Raw genomic sequence first — 25,091 nt, 5'->3', positions numbered from 1 at the left:
TACTTTATAGCACCATCTCTCCTTTTTACCCCTCACGCTCATCTCATATATCCTCACCGTTTATTTCATCTCGCAGCAAACTTCATGCATTCCTCACTCCACATCAATACTTCTGAGACTCCCCCCTCCTCCTCCTCCTCCTCCTCCTACTCCCCCATCCTTCCACTGTCGAGCTTGTGAAGAAGGCGAGGCTTTGCTAAGTGCAGACAGATCTGATTTTTTTTCCTTCCAAAGGAGAAAATAAACACACAAAGTCTTAGACAGACTTCAGTACAGTGGTGGTGGTGGTGGTGGTGGGGTGGGGTCTGCAGAGCAGGACCAGTGGTGCAGGAGGGGAAAGAGAGAAAAAGGAAAGGGAAAATGACCTCTGGAATCGATTTGGCATGGGTTGAAGCCAAGGCTAAAACTGTGCGCGGCGAGGCTCCGCTGAGGCTGCTTGTTGATTTGTAAATCTATTCATCTCTGACAAAAAATTAGGCACAGAAATGAAGTGGTAAAAATGGGAAGCTCCATGTTGATTCGAGCACTTAACGCCTGCAGAAGTTGTGCAAGTTTTGGTTGCCAGCTACTGGAAGAGCGGCTGATTTTATGCAGAAGAGCCAGCCGATGATGTCACATGTTCCAAAAAAAAAAAAAAAAAGGAAAGAAAGAACAAGAAAGAGGGGCAGTCAGCACCTGATGCACGCTTCAGATCATCCTTGCGGGATCGCCTGGAGGGTCATTTCACTGGGATGCTCTTGATTTGGACACGCATGGTGGGGACGTGGATTTATAATGCAGGTTTTGGTGCCCGGCCCAGGGGGCATAGCATCACTGCCTGCCTGCTCCCCCTGCTGCGCCCGCTCCCCCGTCCTCCAGGGTGAGACATCACTCGGCGGGGGTCAGCAGCAATCTGATTCAGGAAGCACTGCAGGGGAGGAGGGGGGTGGCGGGTGGGTTGGAGGAAAACTGGGGAGCGGAGGTAGGTGTGGGCGAGTGGGGGGATTACCCACAAGTCTTTGGGCTTGGCATATCCAGAGTTAGGGCAGCCTGAATCAGCAGGAGGGGGACAGATCATAACCCCCTGCTGGCTGCTGCCTCAAATATAAAGCTAATGCTTGGCCACTCCAACTGGATGACAAACACATTATAGAAGGGAGAACGAGGGAGGAGGTGGTGGAGGAGGAGGAGGGTGGTGGTAATGGGCAGAGGGAGAGCAGCTCTACTTAAGTATGATCGTGTGTTTGAAATAGATAGGAAACAAGCCAGGCTCTGCTGTTACCATGGCATTCTATGACAGTCACCAGCCATAGGTTACTTAGTTTCTATGGGTAACAGCCCGTGCTGCACTTCACATCCACCGTGACACTGAACCTACAGATATCGCCCACCGAATCTCAGCAGCTCACAAGAAAGAAAGAAAGCCTCCCCTGCATCATTCAAAACATCCACACGCACCCCGGTTGTTTCCCCCCCCTCTCTTTACCATGATGATTTCAATGATTTTGGGGGTGGGGGTGGTCTGCTGAGATCTAAAGTGAGGAGAGAGCTTAACAGAATAGTCCAAGGTCGAGCCCAAACTAATCAGGCTCCTCATTTCCCTGGATGAAGTAATGAAGTAGAACGCTGACCCCTGGCTGACCCTGGGAATCTGTAGCAGCAAACTGGCCTGGAGACCAATTAGGCAAAAGTAAACGGAAATATTAAAGCACGGCATTCATTTTTTAATAAATATAATCCCAGACTCACACACTCACACACACACACAGACACAAAAGCAGCTTCAAAGCTCAAAGAAGGGCTTGATGTCTTACAGACTGTCAGGGAAACTTAAATCTTGCAGGGTAAGAAGCTTCTTTTTCTCCCCCCCCTCTGAAGACCAGGGTTGATTACAACCTGGTTAGCTCTCCTAATTATCTCCTGCACTTGAGCTTTTTTAATGATTTCCATGATTCAATTACCCCTAACTGAATTCCTGTCTTCAATCAATTAAAACCAAAGCTGCGCGCTCATCCATCTTCCAATCAGGACACCGGGAATCCCTCCATCCATTCTCATTTGAGGCGAGAGAGCGGGTCAGACAATTAACAGAGTTTGCATCCATCCATGTCTCTTTCCCCCCACCTCTCTCCTACTTCTAACCACCGCTTTCAGTCGGTTTAAGTGTGGTTTAACTTAAACTATAAATAACTAACTATTAATAGGCACTGGCAGGAGGTTCCTGCCAACAAACAAACGCTGCTCTTGTAAACGTGTTCTGCTGCGAAACCCTGAAGAAATACACCATCGCCTTTCATCCGAGAACCTCTTTGTCCCGCTCCACTCTGCTGGCTGTTGTGTTGCCTAATGTGAAGGTGAGTGGAGTGACAGCGGCCTTCTTCGCCTCTCAGGAACGTTCCTGACCGCACAAAGACGCCCACACTTTTTGGCACCATCTGCTGGAACCCTGAGAAACATGGAGAAGAAATCATGCTTATTTGTAACAATAACAATAAAAAGCAGGTGTGGAGGTGGGGGGAGAATTTCTTCCTGTTCCTTTTTTTGTTTTTTGACATCTTAATTGCATACCTGCTACTTTTTGCCAGAAAACTTTGATTGATGAATGCTTGCAACTAAATTAGAAGTAGAAGTAGAAGAAGAAGAAGCATAGAAATGGTTGCCAAGGTGCCCAGATAGTCATTTAACCCTCATTGGTTGAGAGGGAAGCCAAGGGCAGCGGCAGCCTTTTCACATGCTGCTCTTTCCATCCCCATTATCTCCTCTGTCTCATCCCCGCGACCTTTGGTTTCCTTGAAAGGCTTTTGCATTCTTTTAAAATGAAAATACCAAACGGTGCTCTTTCTGCGCAGACGCGCGGGATGGTGCTGCAGATTAGGTTTGATGTTTTATCGTCATGGCGGCTCGCTCTTCAGGAAAAAAGAAAAATCATTTAACAGCAGTGCCAACTGCAGAGAGCAGAGCATTGGGGAGTGTTTTGGTCACGTTTAACATCGGGGAAGATCAAACACAAACGGAGGCCTGCTAGACTGCAGCGGCCTTGCGTGGGAATCCCACCATGATGAAGTCTGCGGCAGAACCACGGCCCCAAACGTCCCCATCAGCATCATGTTACTGGGAGGCTTCAGATGTCTTCATTCAGAGGGAAGCCTCGAGTACGTCTTTCCTCAGAGTCTTAGCTTCTTTTTTTTTTTTTTTTGTCCTTTTGGATGGCAGCGCACATTCCCTGGCACGATTTTCAATAGCGCTCCCCCTGGGGTAGCAGGGGAATGGCTATCTCTACAATTACACTGACAGCTCTTTTCTAAAGTGCACTTGATTTATTTGATTTAGCTAAGATTAATGGTCCTCCCACCAAGCAGGCCTGGCTGAGATGCGCAGCACAACACAGACTTTACCGCTGCAGATGCACAGGTGTATGCCAGCACTGGTGTACTGGAGATCTGTATATATTTATACACATATGCACGAAAAGTCACAAATCCATGACCACTCTGATCCAATCTGGGTTTTTTTGACCTACGTCGCATTTGAAAATGATAACAGTAGACATCCACTAAAGAGTCCAGAACTGCCAAAATAAATCTAATTATTTAAAGAATTGTTATTTTAACTCATATATAATCATATTTACCTTTCTAGTTTTAAAAATATTGCAAAAACAATAACAAAGCAATTAATGTTGGATGCTTTTATGTATTCAAAAGCATATCACTGCAACATAAATATGTAATGTATTAAAATATACTTATTTTTTAAAAATATTTTGCAATCAATGCAAAGCTGAATCTTGAAAATCAGAGAAGCAGTCTGACAAAGTGAGCTTAAAGAAATTAAAAAAGCAAAACATGGGGCCAAGATTGAAAGAAAGAGATGTGAAGTAAAATCAGTGACATTTATCAGTCTGGAAAGGGTTACAAAGCTATTTCTAAGGCTTCAGGACTGCAGTGAAGCACAGTGAGAGCCATCATCATCAAATGGAGCGGTGGTGAATGGGAGTGACCGGCCTACCAAAATTACTCCAAGAACGCACTGATGATTCATCCAGGAGGTCAGAGAGGAATCCAGAACAACATCTTTAAGAACTGCAGGGCTCACATGTCTCAGTTAAGGTCAGAGTTCATGATTTAACAATAAGAAAGAGTCTGGACAAAAACGGCCTCCGTGAGAGTTCAAGGAGAAAACCACTGCTGACCAAAAAGAACACAAAGGCTCGTCTCACATTTACCAAAAGACTTTTGGGAAAATATTCTGTGGACTGATGAGACAAAGGTTTAACTTTTAGGAAGCTTTAAGTCCTGTTACAGCATACCTTAAAACTAACACAGTATTTCATAAAAAGAACATTATAGCAACAGTCAAACACGGTGGTGTTAGTGTGATGGTCTGGGGCTGTTCTGCTGCCTCAGATTCACTGGCGTAACTGATTGAACCGTGAATTCTGCTTTACCAGAAAATCCTGAAGGATGATGTCCGGCCATCGGTTCATGCCCTGAAGCTGGAGTCAGTTATTGCACCTCCTTCAGCCAAGGGTGGCACCACCAGTTCTTGGATTTTGGGGGCAATTACTTTTCTACTTAGGCCACGGTAGGTTTGGATAGCTTTCTTTCCCTTAATAATTGTAATCATTATTTAAACTGCATTTTACATTTTCTTAGCTGATCTTTATCTGAACATTAAAATGCTCTTGATACGTGTGACAATCAAGGGGACAAATACCTTTTTCTCCAGCATACTGTGCATTTTAAAACTGTAAGCTCTCCTATTGTAGCTGCTGTTGGCTGTATCCATACATTTTTAAGAAACTACTGCTCATCTGCAGACCTGCCGGAGACTCCGTGGGCTAAAACACTGTGAATGAATGTGTCAGCAGTATGAGCCGTGCTGGCCTCTGAGGCACCTGTCACACATGCAGGTGAGATGTTTTTCAGTAAGCTGTTTCTTTGTGTTTTTAACTAGATTTCATTGCTGTACTGGCACGCCAGCGCTGTGACAGGAGTGATTTCATTTTTGTGTGTTTTTGTTTTTTAATTTATGGTTTGATCTTATTTTCTGACTCCGAATTTCAAAAACAGACACGTGTTCCAGAGACACCTCCCCCACCGCCGTGTGCCAGGAAAAGCTTTGTGTGGCTAGCTGGCTGACAGTTGCCAGGCCAGTGGTCCGGTACAGTCCAGTGCTCCTGGCACTGACGCCTGCCCATCTGCCTGAGTTGACACGTTCGCTCCCACACCACTTGTCCAGGAGGACAAAATGTGCTACGTTGTCCTGGCAAAGCTCCCTGAAATGTCAACCTGGCGTAACAAACCCACGCCGTCCCCTTGGCCCTTGTAGGCCTGGTAGTGTTGGTGGGGCGCTGCCCTGGATCAAGCAGGGAGCCAGAAACATGCCAAGGTAACAACAACTGCTGATCGACTGCCGGGGCGCTACCATCTTGTCCAGTGTGGATCGAGTTTGCTCAGGATGGCTGTTCTCATTATGGGCCCTGAACCTTGTAAAACCTGGCGTTTCCTCGGCTGAAAGAGGGCAGCTGGAAGGAAAGGAGGCAAACCATTCCTTTAAAAACCGTTATGAATAAAACCCATTTGTGACTTGGCATCTCCTTTTTTTTTTCTTTTTTTTTTTTCCTTTACAAGCAAAAGACAAAGGATGGAGAGGAATAACACGCAGAACATGTTCTCCGTTGTTCAAGCAGATGGTCTTGGAGGTGCTGCGAGGGTCTGATGTTGGCTGACTCTGTCCCGCAGCCCCCTCAGGGCAGCAACTGTGAGTGGTCATTAACACAGGGAGCAGTCCATGCCAGCAGAGAGGGGAGGCTAGAAGTAGTTAACAACCACTATCCAGTTAAATCCTCTTTCTCCGTGCTAAACATGAGCAACTGCAGCCTTCCTACTGGCTGCCAAGGCTGAAAAAGCAGCACATCATGTAAGACCTTTAGAAAAAAAAAGACATTGTTTGGAAAGCACAAAGGAACAGAGCGGGAAAAGGTGTATTTCTACGGCACTGTGCCTCATCGCTCACTTGTGCTGAATCTAAGGTTACAGCCGGGGCTGTCTGGCAGTTATCCATACACAGTGAATCATGCCGTTCAGTGTGTGCGTGTGTGTGCGTGCTTGTGCGCGGTGAAGCTGTGGACAGGTATGACAGGGCTGACCTCCACGTGTTGCCAGAGAGAGTGTGTGGCCCAGTGTTACCTGTCATAACATGGGCTGCCTCGAGCCCCGGAACACCAGCCTGACCAGGCCACTGGGCAGCCAGAAATAATAGAGACTGGCAAGAGGGCAATGAGGGGTCACACAGACGGGGGGAGGAGGTGGTGGCGGTGGGCGGAGGGGAAGGACAGGGACATATGACAGGAGGACTTGCAGAAGCATGAAGGCAGGAGAGCGAGAGAGAAGGATGGAGTGAAGAAGAATTTACTCCAGCGAGGAGGATTGGTAAGGATAATGATGCGGCGGGGGGCGGGGGGGCAAGCGGGTCAATCAAGTAGCGGAGAAGAGGACAAAAGAGAGGAAGGCGAGGGGGGCGGCTACTGTTCTCGCTCCACACCGCCTCTGTGGAGAGTTAAAAAAAAATCACGTGTGAAGGCGGTGACAGTCGCCCTCTCCCACCCCCCACCCAAACAAGAAAAATGAGCCTCGCTTATGAGAAGCCGGTCCACGCCTCGCCTCGCTTCTCATTTGTTTTGGAAGCCAGTTTATCTTCGCGAGTATGATATTCTCGAGGTGCAGCCACTCGCCTGCAGAGATGGAACAGCTGAATTCACTTAGGCAGGCTTTGGCCAGCAATTAAAGTGCCGGATTAAGAGTGATTGCATTTTGTGTCCTGAGGAGGCGCTGCCTGCCATCTTGAGAGGTCTCATTAACATGGCTGCCGTAGGCTGTGCTGAGCACTGCCACAGGCAGTTAAAAAATAATGGAGACATTATCAACCTTAATGTCTTGTACCTGGAGTGGGGAAGATTTTATAATCACTATTGTGATGGGCCACAGGCTGCCAGTTGTGCAAAAGGGAAAGGTTGGATGAAGATAACCCTTTTTTCTGACCAGACCCCTGTGTGGGTTTTTTGATCAGCCACTACACATGGGGAGCCTGAGCAGCTGGATTTCATTAATTGAGTGCTGGCAGCGTTCTGCTCTGGCGGCAGGGGTGAGTCACACTGGTGGGATTGGTCTCTCTCTCCCTGATATCATCTTCCAACCATAACTACAAATAATTATTCACTCAAATCCATTACCGGGGGTCAATCAAGTTCCCCAATCAGTTCTAAAGTCCAATTACTGGCGCCAAGGCTCTATTCGCGCCTTCCTGCAGATGAAGGCCTTAGCCCACAGGCTGCCCAGTAAATTACACATAGCAAACAGAGGAGCGTGTGGGAGAGCGAGCCTCCTCAGGTGCGTAATAAAGCAGAGGTACACAGTGGTCTCTCCCTGGGGCATTCTGACCGTGCCAGCCGGCAGACTTCACCAGGTTAAATAGAATTAGCCCATGCAATGAGATGCACTTTGAATACCAAACCACCACGTCTCATCACTCCACAGGCTGGAGAGCACGCCCAGCGCAGCCCAGCATTAACATCCATCTCAGCAGCTGATATAATAAGACGTGTCGCCATGAGGGTCTTCTTATGAAGAGGCTGCACAGTGACCCACCGGAGCAGCATAATGAGTGGGGTGCTACATCTGCAAGCAAAGCGGGGGAAGCGAGGGGGCTCCTCGCATCGTTTTTGTCGCTGTCTCAAAAGTCGAGTCCCGAGCCTGGAGGAAATGCTTCTCTTTCTCTCTCACACACACTCATCTGTCACTACAGAGGGACAGCAGTGCAGCCAGGCGAGTCAGAGCGGCCGGGTTGGCAACGAGGCAGTCAGCTCGAGTGTGTGCGACAGGGGATGGATGGATGGCTCGTATGTATGTACAAGATGTGTAAGCGGTGAGCCGGACGGATGTTCGTGTGTGTAAGAAGGGGAAGAAAAGAAAACAAAAAAATAAAACAAGAGAGAAAGGAGAGGGGGAGGAGGAGGAAGGTGGGCGAGTGTGATGTTATGTGCTCGTGTGTGAGGAGGAGAGCAAACATAGAAGAGATGGCTGAGGCTTTGTGGATCAGCAGCCCATGACCGGCTGTCACACTACACATAGACACACACACACACATCTCCAAAAATGTGGCTGGTAGCAGGGCTGACATTTCCCTCTGTCAGGCTTCCCTCACGCTCTGATCTGAGCAGAAAACAAACTACTACGCTGATGCATCCTACAAGAGGAGAAACATGTGTGCCTCTCTGCGCTACAGTACACCCGCTCTGTTTACTGACATGTGTTGTAGCCTCATTTTTCAGCATTCGGGCTCTGAGGTTTTTTCTTGGAGGGGGTTAAGCTGAGTTTTTAGGCAACAATCACAACAGTTCTTAGTTTGCTCTTTAACCAAGGAAGGCATTTTGACTTCAGACTGCTGACACAATGAAACGCTGTGAATGTAAGCCCCCCCTCTATTAAACATGAAAAAAACAACCAGTAAAAGAAAACCTCATCAAAGAGCCTGTCTCTGTCCTCTGCTTACATTCAAGAGATCCGGCAAAATGCTAAACACATGTGGACGGGCCCTGTGTTTGGGCTAAGATGGCTGAACATGATCCGGCAGCATTTGAGTTAATCTTCCTTAGTGAAACCGCATGGTGTTGTTTACACTGGAGACAACTGTGTGTATATGCATGGATGCGTGTGTGTGTGTGTGCGCGTGGAGGGAGTCCAGAGCTGCAGAACTCACTGTTCCCTTTTGCAAAGCCAGAGCAGTTACAGTGTGTATGTGTTTGTGTCAGCATGATGGAGGAGATGGGTGTTACTCAGACCTAATGAATCCATCTGCATTCAAGGGGCATTCTTCCTCTCACACGCAGGCGGGAGCAAACGAGCAGCGACCTGGGAGCCCGTCCAGCGGTTGGTGGGGGCTTTCGCAGTATTTCCAAAGCAGACTAGAAAGTACAAGCACAGATTAGCACTGAATTCACCCTGTTTTTTTCCTTTGAGGAGGTTGAGAAAGCTGTACAATCACACACTCAGCCCTCCTGCTCTGTACTGTACCAAGCTTGGCTCCTTTCTGCTTTTCAGTGAGGATTGAGAGAGAGAGGGGAAAAAAAGCAGAGGATGGTTGTGTACAGAGAGCTGGGTCTACAGTACCTCGAGCTCGACCTCGAGGAGAGTGGCAGCTGTTGATGTCCTCACCTCTGAGTGACCCGGCACCCTAGGCAACCTCGATGAAGAATGGATGGAGGGCAGGAGGCGGGGGCGCTAAGAAAGGGAGGGCGGTTGGCACTGAGGGTTCAGTCATTAGGATAATGAACCCACAGCTGAGTGGGATTTGGGAGACCTCTAGTGGCTGAAGAAAGCACAAACTTACATTTACAGAGCACTGATGGTACGATAAAGATTATTTACATAGTGTATAAAAGCAAATGCAGTTCTTAGTGACCTGGAGGAAATGAATCACGCCTTCTTGATCTTGTGACTGCTTCAAACTACACCTGCCGGCTTTTAAAGGTGAGATATTTCAGGCATAAGTAAGTCAGATGTGCCATTTTGGTTACATAACAGTGATTCTTCCACACTAGCAGAAAGACAATATCTAAAATACAAATTCAGGAGCTTATTGTACTTTTTCTCATTTATGCAAATGTGTGCATATTTAATGAGAACATCTCATTTGCATATGATATCCATGGTGATACGTTTTATTTGAAAACCATAAATATTCGTTTTTCAGTGACGTGACATTACAACAAGCTTGAAAGGCCACATTCGGAGTAATTGTGTTTATTCCAAGCAAGAAATCTCCAACTCAGCTCTTACATGAAACTTCGTTTATATTTCTAAAGCTGCTTTTTTTTTAAACAGATGGATTTTATTTATACAGCATTCAGACACTGATTTATGAACATTTATTCATATTTTTCTGGTTTATCAAATGATAAAAACAGATTTTATAAAGACTCTAATGACCTTGGCTTTAGTCATTGTCCAATTCGATTTATGATCTGCAAAACTATGCCAATGACAGGGGTGACAATGCCTCATCAAAAATACACTTTCATAAAACTTGCAATACAGAGCATTAGACAGACCGGAAATTTTCATGGTGATCTAAACAGTTTTCTCTCTGTAGTCACCTGTAGCGTTTCTCCTCTATTGATCCTGTAAGTAAGAAATAACTACAAGTTTAAACAAATTAACCACTTTTTTTTTAATCACTTATTCAATTCAGGGTCTTGTTTCTCCCACAAAAAGAAAATTATTTGAAAAGGTAGAGATGAGTGAAAATTTCAAGTTATTATTGCAAAATGTTGACTTAATGAGTCAAACTTCTGGGTGAGTTGAAATTTTGACTAATAGATGACCTGTTTTATCTGCCCAGTGGCAGAAACAAGCTTCCGTATGCTTGTCTTTTTGGGAAAAGAAGCCTGATTACCTGGAAAGACCTCCCTCAGGCACGGAGAGGAACATCCAAACTCCACACTGAAAAACTGTTGGATCTGAACCCAGGACCTTGTTCCAGCAGGATTACAATCCTACCTCCTTGAACACACCTGATCTCGGACACTGAGCAAGGGTCGGGCCCGGTTAGTACTCGGATGCACCGCCTGGGAATACCAGGTGCTGTGAGCTTAGAGTGGCTGTGGTTCAGGAGGTCGAGCAGGACATCTACTAATTGAAAGGTCGGGGGTTCAACTCCTGGCTGCTCCAGGTCTGTGTGCCAAGATGATGATCCCGATGCGTTCATCGGAGTGTGAATGTTATATAGAAAGGACTTGGATGTACTAAAAAATGCTTGTGTTATAAAAACTGCTTTTAGTGCTCAAGTAGAAAAGTGCTATATAAGAACCAGCCCACAATGCAAAAGGTAATAAGCTCTCAATACCAGTTTAAGTGACTTACTGTGTGTCAGAAGTACCAGCAAGTTTACACAAATTTAATGCCACGTGTACACAATCTCATAATTAGACCAACGGGACAAACACAAGGGAGTTCTTCAACATCATTGTGCTGACAGCCTCGACTGTTGGACTATGATGGTTACAGAAACCAAACAGCCTGCCGACTTCTTATGTTTTATTTTCTATCTCATCGATATATTTTTGTTTTAGCATTTATTGGCATTTTCAGTGAGCTCAGGGGGTTTTACACTGTAAGTTAACGATTCTACAGTATTAGAGAAAAAACCCCAACAATCACACGACTCCCTGTGAGCGAGGAAACATCTGACAGAAGCAGGCTCAGGGACAGGCGGCCATCTGCCACAACCGGTGGGTAGCGATGGAGAGGAAGAGAAGAAGAAAGAGAGGATAAGGAGACAGGGCAACCTGGGACAAGAATGTTACAAAGGGGATTCTTTAGACTTTCAGAAAACTTGACCTCTGACCTTGACCTTCAGATCGAGGTCACCGGGATTTGAACACATCTGAGATTTTTAGTAGATGCACCTATGGCATCAATTTGAAAATCGAGTCATCGCATTCACACACTTGGACGTCCACGCCACCTGCTCGCCCGGTGGGTTGAAGACAATACTCCAGTGTGCGAATTCAGAAAATCGAATCAACAAACTGGATTTGAACTTTATGTGACCTCGCATTTTCTTCTGGTTTAAAGAACACTTACAACCCTACAGGACTCCTGGACTAAACCTGGAGGCCACAGCCAGGCTTTCCTTCAGTCTTCAGATGTCAGTTTGGAGTCTGGAAATTATGATGTGTACGTTTACATAAGTTTATATATTAAAAAAAAATAGCTGACGGATTAACAGACACTAAAAATAACAGGTGCAGCCTACGAGTACATAATGGGTTGGAAATACCCTGTGTATAGATTAGACTGTATAAGAATATGCCGCTGACACCGGCGTCTGCTGCGGGGTCCCTGAATAAAGCAGCTGCAGCAGCCTCTTTAAATAATAAAGTAATAAAGTAGCTGCACCGGCGTTATGAGTGCGTGACTTCTCTTTGTGTTCAGTCCTCCGGTGGTGTCCGGGAGCGCAGCGCAGTATGAACTTAATTCTGGAAATATTAAAGTGTGTTTTGCCTGAATTCGAAGCAACCGTACAGCTGAGTCATTCAGACGAAGCCCAGCGCTGACATTTCTGGCTCCGGAGAGCCGAAAAGAAATGTCATTAAATCTCTGACAAATCTCAGGGCTAATATTCGTAGAGGTAACATTAATCACTCGGCCCTTTTTCATATCGTGAGCAAACACGCAGCGGTAGAAGAGCTCGGCCAACTGTGCCGGCAGATTTAATGTAATTCACTTGTCCACTTAAGATTCAAATTGTTCTTTAATAGAAACCAAACAGTGGATTAAAAAACAAACAAAAAAAAGAAAAACACAGATTCAAAGCCTCGATGCTTTCCTGAGGAAAACCTGTTATTAGAGCAACATCTTCAGTAGTTCAGCAGCAGAAACACGGGGCTCTAACTAAATCGATTCTACCCAAGCCCGATCCTTTCATTGACGCTTTGTGGCTCGCAAATAGGCTGTTATTACTGGTATTACTGATCGTGAGGAACGAGTCACAGCTTTACTGTAACACGCCGTTCATGATAGTGAAAGATACCGCTCAAACTATTCTTCAACTGTAACCACACAACCTTTGAATCCTCCTTCACTGATCTCGTTAAAACTTGTCCGTAGTGTCCAAAAGAGACGGTCGCTTCCGCGTTTCACATCTCGGACTCTCAACGCATCTCATTTTTGCCAAACGCGAGTGCGTCTCGAGCCGCTGACGAGAAATGACGACTTTCAGCGCTCTTCCTGCTCTTGTGACTTGGATGAAAGCAATCAGAAAGCGAAGCCTCTGTAGACGGGGGGTGACACTCACGTATTTAAATTTTTAAATCGTGTGTTAAAAGAGCAGAGATCGAGTCTTTTTCTGCAAACCGCAGAGCCAAGGTCATTTTCTCGCTCTCCTTTTCAGTGAGTGATCCGTTCCTTATCTGACAGTGCAGTCCCAGTGATTACTGTGATGAAGAGGATGAAGAAAAGGCTCTGAGAAGCAGGTCAGCAGCCAGTCCTGGAGAGATGGCTCCTTTGGTGACCCTCTCCTCGAGGTGGGGTAGAGCTTCTCTGACACCGGGGTGATTTTGGAAATGGCACAGGACGCTCTCCTGGATCAGACTCCACATCCACACCTTCTGCTGGGCCGTCCGCCTGCCCTGCAGCTCACCGCTGGCCAGCGCGGCCTCCCGGTATGCCTCCATCTTGGCCCAGACCTCTGGGATGCCCTCGAAGGTTTGCGAGGAAGCCCGCACCACCTGCGGGTGGAGAAGGTGAGGGGTGGGAAGATTCATGATTCAGCTGTTCAAAATGAGCGTTTCACAGTCACAGCAAAATATACAGAACAGAGAAAGTTTTATATTGTTAATGGATTTTTATGCCTCCTGTAGGTCATGAAGTCTTTAAAGCAAATCATCATTTTCATTTCAAGGTCATGTCAGTAGCACGAAAATGACGGCAGCTGCCAGAGGTAAGTTCAGATCTCTGGAAGAGTATGTTTAAGAAAAGCCGCAGTTCCACTAATGGCCACTTGAGGCTGACCCCAAAACCGAAACAATCCCCATTGAATCTAATGTTAAACAGTATCAAAAAGCACATTTACAGCTCCATATTCTTTAGACTTCTATGGCAGTTTCCTCTCTTCATGACAGCTGAACAGTGGAGGATTTTGTTTTTTAATTTTTAAGACAAATCAACAGATCTGGATGCTGGTAAGATGTGGGCTGTTTGGGAAAAAAATGAAATGGCCTTTAAAATGGTAAATGGCCTGTACTTTTATAGCGCTTTACACTACATTCAGTCATCCACACATTCACACACTGGTGATGGCAGCTACATTGTAGCCACAGCCGCCCTGACAGAGGCGAGGCTGTAGGCCTACCACCAGTAGGCAACGGGTGAAGTGTCTTGCCCAAGAACACAACGACCGAGACCGTCAGAGCCGGGGATCGAACCGGCAACCTTCCGATTACAAGACGAACTGCCAACTCTTGAGCCACGATCGCCCCAAGAAATGAACTGAAACAATTTTGTGAACTAAAATAAAAACAGAGGAACTATCTTTAGCTTCAGCATCTGAGGCATTGATGAATGTGTTTACTGAAACTCAGGGCGTCTACAAGACTGTGAGACAACCGCTTTTGAAAAGTTTTGTTTCTCTCGTTCTGTATTTTTTTTTTTTTAATTGTTTGACAAACACTTTCCTTAAAATAATAAAAGACTGAAACTAATAAAAACTAAACAAAAACGAAACATTTTCAAAGTGTAGTAAGAAATACTTCTCTGAAAACTAACTGCAACTAAACTGAAGTCAAAATAAAGTCAAAATGAAATGAAAATTATTAGATAGTTCACATGAAAACAGTCAGCCCGTTGCAGGATTTCCATTAGTTTTACCGACAGTTGCTGCACTTTGTCTTCTCTGCATGCGTGCATACCTGCACAACTGGCTACAGGAAGGTCTTTTGCATACACCTGTTGGGTCTGACTGAGCTTGGATGGGGGACCACCACCACGTCTCCCCAAACAAACCACGCCGGGGTGGGAAAACAAACCAGAGCTCGACCCCATGCGACCAACAGATATGTGCTTTTAACTTTATACGTTCACTTTGATATACCGATGTGTGTTTTTATGTTTTTAAAATGTCTCATTTTTTCCTGTCGACTTCAGCTTTAATGTTTTATTTTTTAACTACAAGTGCAACATGCACTGCTGAGCCAACCGTGGCACATTTACATTGATGTTTTTCAAATGCCAGTGATGATTAAATCCTGAGCAGGTTACCGGTTCACCAGTACAGACTGCTGAACAGGAAGTCTTCTTGGGAAAAGCCAACCTGAGCTTCCTACAATACACAATAAATGTAGAGGCTATTATTAAAAATAAAGGTTTAACCGAAGACGGGCTTTAAGCTTCCCCCCCGCGATCATTAAGAGAACATTTTGGATGCGGTAAATGCATCAGAGTCTGGGAGTTCTGCATTTAAGGTTTTTTCCTTTCAGTGCACCTCCAGCCTACAAGAAGCTGTCAAGTCACTACGCAAATATCAAGCATTCGTCTGTCCTTAACACCTTGTTCACGCAGGCAATCCGGGGATAAATGTCACTTATGTGTTTAGTACTTCGACTGCACGTCTCTCCTCAAAGCTTAATGCAGATCCGAGAGCGCATGATGAAATTCAGAGTAACATTGAGTTTGTTGAAAGCGGGCTCCAGGTTTACAGGTAGACACAAAGCTCCATTCAGATGTGCAGATCCTTTCTTTACCGTCTTCTATTAAACACCAGCTGACAATCAAATTTGAGTCACTTAAACAGCTCAGAATATAAATGGCAGCTGTGATCAAAATCCACTTACACACGTTCCAGTTACAACGTTAAGGTGAGAAGAAGAAAGATCATGTGACTTACTGTACTTACAGCATATTCTCTCATATAAGTGATCTTTTTAAAACGACTTAATACATTCACAGACCGCCTTACCTCTGCTGGTATCTAGTTACACAAATGCTCGTAGTTCTCCAGGTTTTCAGGTGTTACACAAATCTTTCTAATATTCGTCTCTCCGCCGTCACATTGGTTTTGTTTCCGCTGGCCGCAACATTGAAAGCTTTAAAGCCGCTCTCACTGTTCCTCCGTAAGAAATCATCAAGAAGCCACTAAAAGCTGAGAGGGAAAACAAGCTTCTTGTAATCTGGATGTAACAGCTCTTAAAGAGGCACTTGAGGAATTTTGTATTGCATTTCTAAAACACCAGGGAACAAAGAAAACTTCAATGACCCTACGGCTTTCATGACATCTAAAATAGATTTGTGTTAACCCAACATGTCTTGGAAATGCCATTCAAAGACGTCGGGCTGTCCGTCTCCTGGATTTACAATAAAGTAGCCTTGAAGCTCAAACTGAAATCAAGATTAATTTATCTAATCTTACAAACCCAATATTAGAAGTGCTGTGAAGTTACAAAAAACTCATCTGAAACAACATTTAAATCTAAAAGCACCAAAATAAAATCAGAAACACGAAAGAGCAGAGACATAAAATCATAGTGTTCCTGATTTCTAATTTTTTTTGTATATTTGTCAAACCTGCATTATTTAGATCATAAAACACATTTTATTATTAGACGAGAATAACCTGAGTAAATACAATATGCAGTTTGTAAGCGATGATTTTGTTTATTAGATGGGGAAAAAGTCCAAACCTGTGCGGCCCTATGTGATAAAGTATTTGCCCCCTAAACCTGATAACTGGTTGTTCCTGGCTTGGTAGTAAGAGCCGCAATCAAGTGTTTGTAATAACTGGCGATGAGTCTTTCACATCGCTGTGGAGGAATTTCGTCTCACTCTTATTTGCAGTGTTGTTTTAATTCAGACACATTGCAGGGTTTTTGAGCCTTTTTAAGGTCACGCCAAGGAACCTCACTTGGATTTGAGACTTCGACAATGCAGCGATGTGAGACGTTGTGTTCTTTTTGCGTCAGCAGTGGTTTTCACCTTGAACTCTCTCATGGTTGCCTTTTTTGCCCAGACTCATGTTGAATCATGAACTCTGACATGAACTGAGACATGTGAGGCCTGCGGTTCTCCGAATGTTGTTCTGGGTTGTTCTGTGACCTCCTGGCTGAGTCCTCGATGAGCTCTTGGAGTAATTTTGGTAGGCCGGTCACTCCTGGAAAGGTTCACCACTGTTCCAAGTTTTCTCCATTTGTGAATAATGGCTCTCACTGTGGTTATAAGTCCTGAAGCCTTATAAACAGCTTTGTAACTCTTTCCAGACTAATAGATATCAACGAATTTATCTCTCAGCTGTTTTTAGTTTCTTTAGATTGTGTTGCTCTTTGAGATCTTTTAGCCGGCTTCACTTTATCAGACAGAGTCGGTTTAAGTGATTTCTTGATGCAGCCAGTCTGGCAATAACCAGCGCTGGGTGTGACTAGTAAAACTAAGCACAGGTTTCCAAAAATGTGATTAATCACAGTTCATTCATGATGTGCATGCACTGTGTATATGAATGTAATCGTTTTTTAAGCAACATGTCTAAAACCTTTTTCTAGTTTCACTGTCCAAAATCTGCCATTTTTTTTCTGACATCAGTGTAATCAGTCTTTGGGGGTTTTGGGTTGTTGGATGGACAACAAAGATTAAATTTAAAGACGACCCGTCGTGCTTCTCAACTCTGGGACCATTTACCTTTTGCAATTTCCTACATAACATAGACCAAAGGATTAAGTGATTGTGAAGAGAACCATAAAAGTCGCCTCACATGCCACCAAGAGTTTAATCATCAAGTCAAAATAGTATTTATGTCACCATCATAGTGCCACGCAAAGCAGAGCAAGAGACTAAATCTCTGCCATACGGTCGGGAAACAGACACGAATATGCACAACAAAGCCGAGCGTGAAGCATAAAGAGAGAGGAGCTGTAAGAGAAGCCTATCAGATTTTATGAGAACGAGCACTTTTCTAATCAGTGAAATGCATGACGCAGCAGCCGAGTATCCAGTGCATTGGGAGCGGGGGGTGGGGGTAATAAGGACTAGTAGGTGGGGGTGCTTCCTGGCTGCTTGCCCGGTGGGCAGATGCAGCACTGGGCTGGGAAAACAAAGGGACAGGGCTAGCCAGGCGAGCGGGTGAGGTGGGACACTGCAGCACTAGTGCCGTGATGTTATGATGACCCACCCCCACACTCCTCCTCCTCCTGGGTCAGCTGACCTCTCTGTGGGATATCTTGTTGGGTCCATGTGCTGCAGCTGCCCAGCAGAGCAAACACCAAACACCACCAAATCCTTGTTACCGACTCCTTGCATCATTACATCACTACACACACACACCTTAGGGTTCCAGGATTTGGACTGTCTCCTGAGCAGTTTGAGTGCGCTGGTGTATTCAGCCTGGATCCTCCTGGCCGGCACCACCAGGTCTCCGTCTGACTTTGTCACCACGACCAACTCGGCCCTTTCGATTATGCCCCTCTTGATGCCCTGAACAGAGATTTTGTCATTAGAGAGGAGGATGATTAAACGATGAAAACGCTGCCTGATGCCTGAGCTCCTCAAGGCTCCTGCACGCAGCTGCGGTCAAGTGTTTTCAAGCCTGAGACTTTAAAAGTCTTAAGGCTTTCTTTCTATTCAACATGGCTGATTTTTGCAGTCGATATCCAAAGATAGATGGAATCGAATTGTATAAATATTTTCTTTCTGTACAGAACTGTGCTAAAGTAAATGTCCGACCCTTAACCCTAACCCCAGGTATGAGAACTGGACTGAAAAAGCAAAGGAAAACTTTGAAAGTCCTTCAGAAAGCCTGGAGAAATATTGCTCATGACCACTTAAAAAAATGAGACTTTTGCACATTACAACACCTCTGATATAGTTAGGTTTTCTATGATTAGCTCAAATAATCCCATATAAAAATATACGGTGGTATGTGTAGATCATGAGCTAACTGTACATTTTGACTCTGAGTAACACAGGTTGATTATTAAGCACTAATTTACTGGAATGAATTTTCAAGCGTGCTGCTTTCCTCATGTGTTCATGTCCGAGTGTTTCCACATTACCAATAGTTATTATAATTAAAACAAATGCCACTTCAGCTACCTACTGTCCCACCATAATCACTGTAGCATTAATCATCATGAGGAAGGCTAATGAAGTGAATAATTTTCCTAATTAATTAAGTGGCGAGCATATAGTTATTGTGAGCATGTTTATCTTTACAAAAAAAACGTGGACACACAATCTGCTTTTGCTTATAAACAGTGCTTCATAAATATATTCATCAGGTAATTTAGTTTAGGTTTTATAATTCTGATGAATTTAAAGATCGTTGATATCAGATAATCAGCGGCTGATAAATGACAGCAGCTCAATCAAAAACTGGTTTTGTTCCCCTACACATTAGCACGAAATTAACAATGACTAAATTTTACTGGTCGATTACTTTGTTCCAGCTCCGCAGATGAGCTGAAGCAGGCTTGTTTTCACTGACCTGGAGTTCATCGCCCCCTGCTGGTGGAATCAGCAACACAAACATGTCAACCATGTCTGCCACTGCGAACTCTGACTGGCCGACTCCTGGAGGAAAAACAAAAAACAGAAGAAAGATAACAAAACAGAGGACTAGTTTAACGATCACTGCTGACTGATAACACGACAAAGTTTGATACGACACAGTATCCTCTCATCTGAAACTAAATCTACAGTCCTATACAGCCTCACGCTTTTCAAACGATACATCCAACAGTCACACTAAATATTTGCCTGCGTTTGCGTTGTCTGAAAATCTAAAGAATTTAAAGGAAAGCTGGTCCTGGTGAGGACTTGCTCAGTCATTCAAAAATCATGAAAGCTGATGAATAATCATGAGCTTTCACAAACTTCAGAGCGCTCACAGTGAATAAATTTTAGCCTGGAGATGCAGAGCAGGTGCCTGATGACTGGCGCTGCTATCAGACAGCACACTGAACAAATTATGTTTGCATAAAAAAAAAAAAAAAAACTTAGTACAAGCAGAAGAACAAATACTTGCTGAGATTATGGCTTTAACACGCTTACTCCGAGGGTTCGCGTCACAGCATCTTACCTACAGTCTCCACAAGGACGATGTCGTAACCTGCTCCCTCGCAGAGAACAATGGCCTCGTTGGTTGTTCTGGTGACACCTCCGAGTGTTCCCGAGGTCGGCGATGGCCTGATGAAGGCGTTCATGTCTCTTGAGAGCTCAGTCATACGAGTCTTATCGCCCATCAGAGACCCTGCAGCAAGAGGGATGAGTCACTTGGCAGCAGTTTTACTGTGCAGTGCTGCTTGTAATTACTCAGTGATTTCAGCCTATTCAAAGGGGACCTATTCTGCTTGTTTCCTGCTCTATATTTTATATTCTCTCAAATAAAAATACCCTGATTCATTTATGGAAAATAAATGGTTTAAAGCAAGCAGTTTTAACTTCTCTCTCTTTAAGGCCACCACCTGTGGTAGACAACTTTCTGCTGCCCTTTGCAAACAATTTTGAACAGCAGGTGGGCGGGGCTCTGCACCTGAAATGGTCGTGTTAAAGAGATCCCTGCTCAGTGACTTTACACCAAGAGCAGAAAGGAACAGTCAACATACCTCGTTATTTGAAACTTTGACCGATATGAACATTTATCTCCGTCATCGTATGTTTCTACACAAATCAGGAAAAGCACTTCAATACAGCCAAACATAAACAGCACAATATCCCCTGAACCTAAATCCAGCATCTTTAAACATTACATAAAATTTCCCTGTGCGCTGTAAAGCTCAAAATAATAATAGTTCATCTATATCACAGTAAAAGCAGATGATGAACGTGTCAGCGGTTACCCCCAGTGGTGCAGGAGGATGGGTCGACAGCCAGCACTGCAACTTTATGTCCACGTCCTGTCAGCATCTTCCCCACCACCTCGATGAAGGAGGACTTTCCTGCTCCGGGGGGTCCAGACAGACCTGAGAAATCAAAGAGACCTCGTCAGTTTGCAACAAACGGTGACGATGACACTTATTTACGTAGCACATTCCATTACATCAGTCGGTTATTGAATGTACGCGCAGATGTAATTGATCTCAAGTGAGCAGGCAGCTTGTTCCAAAGACGCAGAGCACAGTAATTGAACCCCTTCAGGTTACTTGGATCTGATTGTGGAACCAGTTAAAAGAACCTGATGACCTAAGAGGTCTGACTCGGTTGTCAGATATGTACTGGAAGGCCAAACCATTGAGAACTTTGTGAACATACAGAAGTGATTTTATATGGTAATGAGAGCCAATGAAGTGGTCTTCAATACTGGGATAATGTGGTCAAACTTCCATGTACCTGTAAGGATTCTGGCTGCTGTGTTTTGGATAAGGTGAAGACGGCCCATTGATGATTTGAGTGTTGAAATAATCTAACCTTTGTGATATGAATGCACGGAGTCAGTCTGAAATTGTAATTTCTAACCTTAGATATACTTTTAAGTGACAGGTAACCTTATTGATCTGGTTATCAAAAGTGAGATCACTGTCCAAAATGATGTCTGACTTGTTCACTGTGTGAAGAGAAATGAATGATAAATATGAACAGGTTTTTTTGTCTCTGACTTTTTTGGACAAGTATTTCTGTCTCGTCTCTGCTCAGTTCTAAAAGGTTTTAAGACATCCACCAGTTAAGGTCATTAATGCAGCTTATTAGTTTGTGAACAGAGGTTAGATCATTAGAGGAAAGTTACAAGTACAACTGTGGATCATCTGCATAAAAATGGTAGTCATGATTCTTGTGGGAGGGAGGTTAAACTGTAATGGATGGCACCAAACAGCCCCAAGAGCTGATTTCTACTAACCTAATTTAAATTTATGTGTTAAAGTAACTACACAGTATAATCTGAATATTGTTTCTACTTTCTGCTTTTAAAGCTTTAATAATGAAGAGTTTAAAATGTAAAAATGTTAAACTCTTTTTTTTTTTTTTTTGTTAAACACACTTCACTTTGGGGTCAAGTCTGAAGAAATCTGAAAGCAAAATTATGTGACTGTTTCTTTGCACCACATAGAACATCGGAGCCACTGCTGCAGAAACCATCTGATGAAGGATTCATGGCAGAGGTGACGTGTTTATACTACAAGGTGTGTTAAACATAAGGCCCTGGGGGCCGAACTAAAACACAAAAGGGTCCAAATAAGCCCACTGCAATCTTTGCAAAGCCTGAAAATTTCAGAGAATTCATCCCCCCCGGAAATTGCACCACTATCCTTGTGGTGGGGATTTCAGCATTAGGACATATTTACTGGCTGTGACTTTGTTTTTTATCGTAAAAAAAAAAGTGTGAAATGAGAAACTATTTTATGAGAAACTATTTTACAACAGCAGTTGTAAAATAGTCTTCATATGAAGGTTTCATGTCTTTATAGCTCCACTGTGATCTGTAGGTTATAATGCGGATACAATGGCAGTAGCCTTAGTTTAAATGTACTTATTTTAATACATTTTAGGTTCAAAGACACTTAGAGACAAGAAAAACTGAGTTCAGACAACCGCCACAGACTTAAGCCTACACACCTACTCTGAAGGCCACTGGCTTCCCTCCATTGCGGCTCTCCTGCTCCCTCCTGTAAGACAGGACCCTCTGCAGTAGCACCTGGGCCAGCTCTTTCTTTCTGGGATGCTGGGTCTCCACCAAAGTGATGCACTCTGCCAAAGACGCCCGCTGTCCTCCGATCAGCCCGTCATAAAGTTTATTCAGCAGTCTCTGCTCAGGCCCACTCAGGTCCTGTATGTGCTGGCTGGCTGCTGTGCTTTCAGTCCGTGTGTGCTGGCAGCTGTGAGGCGGGACGATGCTCCGGTACTGAGGGCGTGAAGCAGTGAAGCAGTGCCAACTGTGAAGGCGGCACGTCCCGGTGAGTGCGGGGGCAGTGGATGAGGAGATGTGGCGGAGGAGAGCGAGGCTAAACTGTCTCATTGTGTGTCAAAGGTAGGGCGGTCTGGGAGGGCGTACAGGCTTGCAGTTAATTTATCCAGCGGTACTTCCAGCTGAGGTGCTTACAAACGTCACCGTTACAGCAGTTATAATAGTCACCGTCAGGCTAATGTTTATTCTTTCTAACGTCAGCACGTAATGTACTCGTTGAAGGCAGTTGTTAAAGACGTAGTTTGGACAAAATAGCCGCAAAGTGTGAAAACTAAACTCACTCTGACCTCGTCCCAGTTGCTCGGAGACGTTACAGGTTACCTATCGCCATCGTTTCATTCATTCACTTCCGTTTCCGTTGACGTCTGACACCGCCCACCGCAGTATTTCCGTCGGTTTATTTGGAAAGTAAAACGTTTCCCAAATACATCTAAAATCTGCCACAGAAGTTTAAATGTGCTATTCGTTACTTTTTTTTCTTTGTGTGTGTGTTTTTTAATAACAGACGAAAGTAGTTAAATGAACATTTAAATATGGCAGTTGGCCATTTTAGCCAGCAGGTGGCAGCAGATGTTAACCTTCACATCTTATCAACTTCAGGGTTAATTCCCTTTAAAAAAAAAAAACAAAAAAAAAAATCAAACTTGATAATACATGCATGTGTTCCGCGTCCTGTGCCACTTTAAATTAGTCAGTATTTCTGGCATGGATCGAGTCTTTAACTACTGTGGTCCCAGGCTTTGGAGCAGTCTGCTTCAGGGTGTGAGCAACACCACCATTTTTTCCCTTACAGCAAAAAGTACTAAACTTATTTTCAGCTTGGCTTTATTTAGATTGTCCAATCATTTATTCATTTAATTTTAAACAACTCCCTTATTAAGCAGGGATCACCTAACTGGTAGCTATGGATCTTGGGAGGAAATTTTGGGAAGCAAGGCTGAGATGTTTTGGACATGTGCAGAGAAGAGATAGTGGAAACACTTGACAAAAGATGGTGAATATGGGGCTCCCACCATTATTAAAGTTGTGCAAAGATTGTACTTATTGTACTCTGGAAAGAACTCTGGGTTTTAGAAAGATAGCTGAATTCAGTATGAACCTCATTAGAATGCTTCACTGTGCTGCTGGAGCTTGAATAGTGGACCATACGTGAAAGTAATGACAACTCATTAAAAAAAAAGTCCCTTTTTAAATTGATTTGATCACAAACAGCAATTTGTTATCATTTTACTGGTAAAAAGAATCAATTAAAGGGGGACTGGAGAAGCTGGTTCAAAAAGCCTTAAAACAACTAAGATGTGTTGAATACTTGGAAACATGTAGCACAGTAACAGGAGCTGGAGACCAGTGAGAAACAAAACAACAATTACAGAGAAAATAAAATAATCTATAAAAATATATCTTATAATAAACAAACAACTATTATTTTATCCCTGCTGTTTTTTGAGGTCTACAGTAAAACAAGTTTTCCTGTTTGGCTCAAATATAGCAATAATAATTTATACAATGCCATTTATGGCCTGTATGTTGTGGTGCTTTAAATTCAGTTTTGTAAACAGTGTTGTATGTATGCTGTATGTCAATCACATGAGGAAGAGACTCACTGAGTACACTGCAGGCCTGAGACAGTCAGGCTAGTAAAACACTGGGATTATTCCACCTGACATGCTCGTCTGAGCAGCCTACGGGAAACATGCAGCCTTGTGGGAGGCGGCAGCACTAACCACACTGCAACCATGCCACCCACATCACAAAGTCAAATGAAACTGCTACACTCAAACCATCCACTCACCAACTTCCAGAAGACCTTTGAAGGTTGTTACAGTGCCATCACAACATTTCTTTAAAAAAAAAAAAAAAGTGCGTTTGTGTGTGTTGGGGGGTATTTTATGCATTTCCATGCAATTTACTTGAAAATGCAATTATGCTTAACACTGGTGCAGTTGGCTTTGACATGCTCTTGTAATTGTGCGTTTCAAATTGAAGGTCTACTTCCAAATATACATACAAACACAGGAGGAGCTCTTCCATCACTTCAGAGGGCATTACAGTGACTTGCATTCATTTCCCACTTGACTCTTACCTTAAACCAAGTCTACTCATTAAAAACCTAATTAATGAGAGGAATTGCAGTTTGTCCCCAGAATCTGACTGGGTGCAACAATTTATGTCCCTACACAAGTACAGGCGCACGGTGTACTTGTGTGAAGTACAGGATGAAGTGAAGAATCTGGCATCATGGTGCCAGGACAACCACCTCCAGCTGAACGTCGGCAAGACCAAGGAGCTGGTGGTGGACTTCAGAAGGGGTCAGCACAGAGACTACAAGCCCATTATCATCAATGGAGCTCCAGTGGAGAGGGTGCAGTCCTTCAAGTATCTTGGTGTCCACATCTCCTCAGACCTGACATGGGCTGCCCACATTCAGGTCCAGACCAAAAAGGCTAGGCAGCGCCTGTATCACCTACGACAACTGAGGAAGCTCAGGGTCTCTCCAAAGATCCTCAGGATTTTCTATACAGGCGCTGTGGAGAGCATCCTCACACAGAACATGACATCGTGGTTTGGGAACAGCTGTGTTAGGACCAAAAAGCTCTCCAGAGAGTGATCCGTACAGCAGAACGCTGCTGCAGGATTGCTCTCCCCCCGCTTCAGGACACCTACACCAGGAG

At 44.2% G+C, this 25,091-nt stretch overlaps 1 protein-coding gene across 2 annotated transcripts; it reads right to left on the bottom strand.

Annotated features, from left to right (window-relative positions):
• Positions 1-989: 989 nt before the first annotated feature.
• On the bottom strand, positions 990-22,900 carry mmaa (metabolism of cobalamin associated A). Of its 2 annotated transcripts, none has more exons than XM_042225996.1 (6): positions 22,071-22,900; positions 20,360-20,482; positions 19,600-19,770; positions 19,006-19,091; positions 17,847-17,996; positions 990-2,425 (listed from the first exon to the last, which is right to left on the bottom strand). In XM_042225996.1, the coding sequence occupies exons 1-6, from the start codon at positions 22,468-22,470 to the stop codon at positions 2,366-2,368; spliced, it is 990 nt and encodes a 329-aa protein (XP_042081930.1). In that variant the 5' UTR covers positions 22,471-22,900; the 3' UTR covers positions 990-2,365. The 2 variants fall into 2 exon arrangements, with proteins under 2 accessions (XP_042081930.1, XP_005935136.1); XM_005935074.3 differs by lacking the exon at positions 990-2,425 and adding an exon at positions 9,767-13,270 and having other exon boundaries at positions 22,071-22,897.
• Positions 22,901-25,091: the final 2,191 nt, after the last annotated feature.

This window comes from Haplochromis burtoni, unplaced genomic scaffold (genome assembly GCF_018398535.1).
Source record: "Haplochromis burtoni strain Fernald_Lab_line unplaced genomic scaffold, NCSU_Asbu1 Contig_191, whole genome shotgun sequence".
NCBI classification, from domain to species: Eukaryota; Metazoa; Chordata; class Actinopteri; order Cichliformes; family Cichlidae; genus Haplochromis; species Haplochromis burtoni.
This window is presented reverse-complemented; position numbering and strand designations above follow the sequence as displayed.

What these genes read in the sequence shown, in the direction of transcription:
- mmaa (XM_005935074.3), bottom strand. Translation starts at nt 22,470, where the DNA reads ATGAGACAGTTTAGCCTCGCTCTCCTCCGCCACATCTCCTCATCCACT. An exon ending in CGTCCTTGTGGAGACTGTAG is followed by an intron (nt 19,092 to 19,599) that starts GTAAGATGCTGT and finishes TTTTTCCTCCAG; the next exon opens with GAGTCGGCCAGTCAGAGTTC. An exon ending in CAGGGGGCGATGAACTCCAG is followed by an intron (nt 17,997 to 19,005) that starts GTCAGTGAAAAC and finishes ATCTCTGTTCAG; the next exon opens with GGCATCAAGAGGGGCATAAT.